The sequence below is a fragment of the Alligator sinensis genome, unplaced genomic scaffold (genome assembly GCF_000455745.1).
Source record: "Alligator sinensis unplaced genomic scaffold, ASM45574v1 scaffold827_1, whole genome shotgun sequence".
Lineage (NCBI taxonomy): Eukaryota > Metazoa > Chordata > Crocodylia > Alligatoridae > Alligator > Alligator sinensis.
The window spans coordinates 744,425-751,602 of NW_005842726.1; the positions used below are offsets into that span (position 1 = coordinate 744,425).

The 7,178-nt window shown below is 40.1% G+C and overlaps 1 protein-coding gene across 1 annotated transcript in view; it reads left to right on the top strand.

Annotated features, from left to right (window-relative positions):
* Window positions 1-11: 11 nt before the first annotated feature.
* The window catches only part of DNAJA2 (DnaJ heat shock protein family (Hsp40) member A2), a 13,475-nt gene continuing 6,308 nt past the window's right edge, over window positions 12-7,178 (top strand). Inside the window, exons 1-5 of the mRNA XM_025216324.1 lie at window positions 12-621; window positions 2,898-2,957; window positions 3,649-3,872; window positions 6,480-6,560; window positions 7,083-7,173. Of these exons, the coding sequence (XP_025072109.1) occupies window positions 502-621; window positions 2,898-2,957; window positions 3,649-3,872; window positions 6,480-6,560; window positions 7,083-7,173 (576 nt within the window). The 5' untranslated portion in view covers window positions 12-501. The remainder of the gene's footprint in view (window positions 622-2,897; window positions 2,958-3,648; window positions 3,873-6,479; window positions 6,561-7,082; window positions 7,174-7,178) is intronic.

Here is a 7,178-nt window from a genome sequence, read left to right on the forward strand (position 1 = left end):
GTGCGGCTGGTGGGGCCGGGAACAAAGAGACCGCGGGGAGCCCGGCGGCCCCCTCCAGCACCCGTGGTGCCGGGCCCGGAGCCGGCTCAGCTCATGGCCGCTGCTTGCTCGTGGCGCTGGGCCCTGGCGGCTGCGCGGGGCCAGGTCTTTGGATCCCGCCATGGGGGGGGGGAGGGTCAGCGGAAGTCGGTCGTCGGTCAGAACCGGGAGCGACAGGCAGGGAAAGGGCGGCCGGAGGCCCCTCCCCGCCGTGGAGGTGCAGCTCTTCTCTGACCAGCGACCCGGGCTGGCTCCGAGCCTGGCTCAGCTTTTGCCAGAACTCGGGATGAAGTTGCCAGCTCCCCGCACCTGTTTGCCGAGGGGTCACTCAGATTCGGGGCTGCGTGTGGACCTTAGAAACGTGCCTGCAAGTTTGTTTTTAAATGCAGTTGTGCCTTCACGTGCGTGCCGGTCTGTTCTGGTGGCAGCTTTGTACAGCAGCACAGAGACGAGTGAAAGAAAATGGACTCGCTGCGGATTTATCGTGATGCTGATGGGACAACGCAAACTCCGAATATTGCGCTGATCCAGCTTATTCACTCATCTCCTAATAAAATACTAATGCAGGCACTGGTTCTAGAAGTGAGAAATGGCACTAAAGTAACTCTGTTTATTTAAATGAAGTTGTGGGGGAGGGAAAAACCCTTGTGCTTAACCCCACAGTAAGTGTGTCTGTTCTGGGGGGGTTGCTAGTATACCTGTTAACTTCCTTGTGTAACGTCCCCAAGGCTGTGGGATTCTGCCATTGCTGGCTCCTGCGGTGGATTCTGAAATTCTTGTTCTATAAATCCATCTCTCTGTTTTGTTTTTATCTGCTTTATTTTGCCCTTTTTGCATGCATAAATCCCCAATAGTGTAGCAAACTAATAAAAATAGAACTATAGAGTAACAGGGCAACTCTACACAAAATGGAGGAAGATGGAAGCTCTAAGGAGCTATGGTTTTTCTTTCTTTTCTTAAATAAAAATGAATACAATTGAGAGGTAGTAGTTTAGAGAAACAGTTTAATCTAAATGCTCTAAACTCTAGAGACTTGAATGCAGTCCTGTAAAATGGGAAATCGGTAGTTGACCCCATAATATATAGCACACATTTGAACATAGCAGCTCTTAGAATGATGATGGGAAGTACCATTCAAGTTGATAAATGATTTACCGTTATATTCAACAGTATATAAACCCCCTTGAAATGCCTTGCTTTTTCTTGTCTTTTGGGAGGATGAGGGGGGAGTTTAGAATATGCTGAAAAAGTCAAGGATGCCCAAATTTCTGAGCCTTGTCTCTACCCTTCAGGCATTTAACTTGTAGTTTATGGTGAAGGGCTTTTTCAAGTAACTAATAATTGATTGAAAACTTTCTTAACAAAACTTTACCTCACTCCCCTAAAATGGTAGTGGTAGGGCATGCAAAGTGATGACTAAATAGTATAGAGAAAATAATGCCACTCGAAACGTGGTTCAAAAGGAAAGAAGCCATTTGAAAATGTCTTATTTTTGACATGACTTCCTCCTGCTACTGCTGTTTCCAATCAGGAATTGATCTAGGTGGGAAGGCCCACATACTTCCATACATTTAATATACACTTAATTCAGAGTGAGGCTAAATCTTCTGTGGGTGTTATGTGGTGAGGGAGGGAGGGAGAAACTGAAGATGGTGTTGACTGGGAAGCTGAAGCAGCCATTTTGTAAACATTGATGGACTCTTAAAGACAGTGACAAATTGGGACATAACTTGCATACATGATCGTTTAATAAGTGATAAAATGTGAATCTGTAACCTCTAACTAATGATGCTTATGAGCTGTTCGTATTCAGAAATAATTACATGGTTGTGTGTCAGTACTGAATATTGTTGACTGAGTTTAATTTCAGTGTAATATGTAAACTAGAATCAACAAGGATGGTGATTTAAATTCTAATGCATAGCAGTCTACTTAATTCGCGGCAAGACAAAGCAATTTTCGTGGCTTGGTCGCAGCACAAAGGCCATTTTGTGGGCATTTCCCAGCAGCCCCACCCCTCGCAGCTGATTGACAGAGAGGCATATTCATTTCACTGATTGGTGTCTTTACTTCGTGTATGTCAGTAGCAGACAGTAACTCTCAGTCACTGATTTATGTCTGCAGTGATTGTTGCGTTGTCTTTGTATTGGGGAAGGCATTGGGACATTCTAAAACAGTGTATATATAAATAATACAGTGGGGCTTTTTAGGTTGATTTCATGGGAAATTGTGCCAATGCAGAATTTCCTGCTGTTCTTGAACAGTGCTGTTTTTTGTGGATTCCATGAAAACCAAGAATTAGGTAGACCCCTAATAATGATGGGGGCCAATTTTAAACCATAGTTAATCCTGCATTCAGTAAAATTAAATCATCAAATTCTCATATATAACTTTGGTTGTATAAACAGGCTAAACTTCTGTTTGTTTTAATCCACCGTTTCTCAAAGTGGGTCACAAGAATATTTGAAAGGGTCGTGAATAAACTTTTAAAAATGGAGAAAAACACGGGAGCCATGGCTTTTCCCTTGCAATCTGGCAAGGTTCCAGCGTATGAGGAGGGGCCCAAGCATCTACCATGTCCCACATGCACCCACTCCTGCCCCATATACTGGAGGGCAGGGGAGCAGTGGGTCAGGAGTGAGGGGCACTGGGTCAGGACTGGCCACTGATGTTTACAAATGGGTTCCAGTACAAAAAAGTTTGAGAAGCACTGTCAGTACCCGTGGGAAGTGTTTACCTACCTCCAGGAAGCAATATTTAAATCTGTCTTTGAAGACTAGAGATTTGTTGACCTAAATAAGCTTGAAATGAGAAATGGTCACACTAATAGCTTGTGTCATTTTTCCACTCCCAATTAGGCCTACAGAAAACTGGCCAAGGAATATCATCCTGACAAGAATCCAAATGCAGGGGACAAAGTAAGATGATGATGTTTAAAACTAAGTTGTTGTTTTTTTGGTTGGTTTGTTTTTTTTTTATGCTTCTAGATGTGATGGAAGTACACGGGTTTCTGAGACCCGCTACTTTAGAAGCTTTATAGATTTATTTTTTTTACAGTCTGTTCCGTAGAGAGACCTGTTTTAGTTGCGACAGAATGGAGACAAAGGCGGTAAGACAAGATGATAGTGAAGCAAAGTTACTGTACAGTATGAAAAAGGCCTCTGCTCACTGCTTGTTGAGGTGACATCAGCTGGTAATACTTTGAGGCACTACTTGGAGGTGGGAGAGATTTGAAGGGTGGTGGTAAGATCTGCAAAATGGTTGCCTTTCCAGGATTATATCATTTCATTGAAAATGTTAAGTGTGGGGATTTTGTAGACAATTCAGCCAGTGTAATCAAAGTAAAATAATTTTAGCTTTGATAGATGTATTGAAATAAATTTAAGTGTGATGTTCAGAGCGAACACATAGTAAGTCTGCATGTTTTAGAACTCGGAATACAAGCTCTGAAATGGCGTGGTGACCAAATGCTTTGGGATATGTGTCCACGCCCTTGCTCAGAGCTAAACTCTGAATTGTGTACTAGCACCGTCTTGGTAAAGGTATTGGGAAAAGATCTATCTATGCATGTAAAAGTAACATGGCACTTTCTCACTGTTCCTTTTTTAGTTCAAAGAAATAAGCTTTGCCTATGAAGTTTTATCGAATCCAGAGAAACGCGAGTTGTATGACCGGTATGGAGAACAGGGGCTTCGAGAAGGTAGTGGCGGAAGTGGTGGAATGGACGATATTTTCTCCCACATTTTTGGTGGTGGATTGTTCAATTTCATGGGTGGTCAGAGTAGAAGTCGCAATGGCAGAAGAAGAGGAGAAGATATGATGCATCCACTTAAGTGAGTATCTTGCTACTGTGATGCTTGCTTCAGCCTCTAAAAGGCTGAAGGAGGAGCTGCTTTGATAATTGGAGACATTTGGCTTTCATAAAAAGCATTGCTCTTTATTGTGTGAGTGTAATAAATACGTAGACTCACTTCTGGCCTTGAATATTCCCTTCTAGATCTTGGCAAAAGTTCACAGAAACAGATTTGCCTGATTTGTTTTGAAGGGAGTTGTCGTCAATAATTTCCTGAAAGGGCAGTGTATATGACTGACATTTCAAGTTTTAAAGATTAATATTTGATTTTTCTGGTATTTACATTGTATTTTAAAAATAATAATGAAGTGTAAATCTTGTGAATTATTGATTTACTGAAATAGTAGAAAGTGATTTGATTCTAAACTTGACTGAATTTGTTCAGTGGGAGGTAATCCTAATAGTAACTTAGTATATTTGAACCTAGAAATTGTCTATGAAAATAAATGTGAAAAATTGCTTCCCCTCCCCTGCTTTCTTTCCACTTTGCCTCAACTTCTGTCAGGAAGATACAGATTTTTATTTTCTTGGTTAATCCATAGATTGGTGATTCTGCAGCTTCTGAGCATCTTAATATTGTGACACGCTGGTCGTACATTGCCCGGAAGGCAGTGAACTTGACCTACTTTTTCATAAGAGTTCTAGTCTCGTGTTCACTGTTAATTTATTTTTCTTTAGTTGTTATTTACATTTCTTGGATGTTCAGACCCTCAAAATGCATGAAATGTAGTTTAGTATTTTCTACTAGTTGAATCTTTTTTGAAAAGCAGAGGCATGCATGGAGCAGCTTCATTAGGCATTTATGCCTTTTGCTTAGGACCTATGTGAAAAAAGTGCACTAATTTTGCAGGGTAGAAGATACAAATTGCACATTAGTTTTAGCAGCCTTTTATCACCATTTTGCGTAAGCAGCTGACATCTGCAGCCTGAGCAGTAGCTTTCTCTGACCTCCCCTTTTGCTGCTCTTCAGGCTGAGCCACTCCTTGCCAAGAGTGCAGGAGAATTTAGCAAAGTCTGGGATGCATTTTTGCTGTTGGTTGTTTGTTTGTGTACCTGCCTTGTCTAGAAATTAGTACTGCACATCCAAATACAGATCAGTGCATACATTGATTTGGGGGGGGAAGGGTAATTTTCACATGTAAGAGGGTTAGACAAAATGTCTGGGTTCAAATAAAACATTCAGGTTAGGCAATGATTACATGCTGCTAGGTTACTATTAGGGTTGAAGGTTGTTGCCTCCCATTGAACAAGTTCAGGCTTGTTTATAATCAAATGGATTTCTGTTATTTAAGTCAGTCAGTGCACAAGACCTAATAACATTTCGAAGTTTAAGCACTGGACATCAAAGACCAAACTGTAAATTTGAAATTTTAACCCATATACACTACCCTTTCAGGACACTTCTAATTTTGGAGGGGTTTGTGTTTGGTAAAATGTTATGAGAACATATTTGCTTAGTTATTCCTGAACATTGACACTAAGCAATGTTTTCTAGTGCAAAATTAGATGCATTGAGTTGAATTTACTGTTGACTGACTTAATTTCCCCAAAAAGTTTTCAGAAAATTCTAGACTACAGATGTTAAACTCTTACTTTTTGGTAGCTTCAGTGTACAAATAACAAAGTTGTTAATTTTTGAGATAACCTAAAGATGACTTTTTCCAAATACTGGAAAAAACATTGACTGCTGGAGTAGAAAGGGGTGGGGGCAGCTTATTTAAAAAAACAAAAAACAAAAAAAAAAACAAACGCAGCAGCTATTGGGCATTCTCACCTCTTATACAACTGTTTTTTAACCTATACACTTAGTTGCAGCTCTGTTTTGCCATAGCAATGCACTGCATCACCTTACGGCTTGCTATGGCAATATAGCGATCACATGAGCTTATGTGACTGGCAGCTACTTTGCTGTAGTGGCAAATGCTATTTTAGTGGGCTGTTACAGCGAAGGAGCAGCAAAAACTAACTGCATGCATGGTGCAATATGGGCAGTTACTGCTCTGTCTTCCATATTTCATTTTGAAAGCACGGTGCAGTAACAAAGTTGCCACGGGGCGACATGTAGGCATGCCCAAAGTGTTCTAAATCAGTAGGCAGCATGAACTCCCAAGGAAAGCATGGGTACTATTAGTAGTAGGGAATGCCTTGAAACCAGTCTTTCTTGTGTTGGGGCCACCTGACATTTAATTTTTCTCTTCAGAAGATATTACTGATCTGATTTCTATCAGTCACTAACAGCTAGCCTTAGTTCTGACTTCTGCTGCCTAAATAAAACATCCTTCTCATAGGTACATCTTCAGGAGCATAGTTTCTATTGAGGTTTTTGCTAAACTCTAAACTGACTTCCAGATATGTCTAACATCCATTTTAAAAACCCCTCAGCATTGTTATGTTCTAATAGTGGCTTTTTAATAGTTTTTGTTGTTACCCTGTCTCCTTGTACTTCTCTAAAGACTATCTATTCTGTGCCTACATATACAGATGGGTGTTATCTAAGGTGTTTGTTTCTTTGTCCTGTACTGTTAAAAATGACATGCCTGTAATCATCATTCATTGCTAACACTGGAAAACTTGTTTTATATTTTAGAGTATCTTTAGAAGATCTATATAATGGAAAGACAACTAAACTACAGCTTAGCAAGAATGTCCTTTGTAGTGCATGTAATGGGTAAGTTGTCTTTAATTTTTGTTCTTTGTTTGACTCTTATTTTCATGGATATAAAAAAAATATTTTTTTTAAGTTGTTTTTTTTAGAATTTTTTGTTGCTTGCTTCTTATTAAATGTAATGCTGCTTAAAATAAGTTGGCATAAAATATGCCTCTACTGTAAGTTGGGTTTTAACCAAAAAAATTGGTTTCTGGTGACATCACTAAAATCAGACTTTGTATAATACCTACAGACAACCCCCACTTAACGCTGTTTCACTTAGTGCTATTTTGCTATAATGCTCATTTGATGTTAATACATGCTTTCACTTAGTGCTCAGCGAGTTTTGTTAACACTTGTGGTCGTCATTAAAAACTATTGCGGTCGCCATCTTGGCTCATCAAATACTTTTGTTTTCACTTAACACTCATTTTGCTTAATGCTAGTTTTTTTTCAGGAACCAATTAAGAGCGCTAAGCGGGGGTTACACGTATTTACTATGTGTTTTTTTTAAATAACTCTAATTGGTACCTTCTAATTTAGCCAGGGTGGAAAGTCTGGAGCTGTTCAGAAGTGTAGTGCTTGTCGGGGTAGAGGTGTACGTATCATGATCAGACAACTGGCTCCTGGAATGGTTCA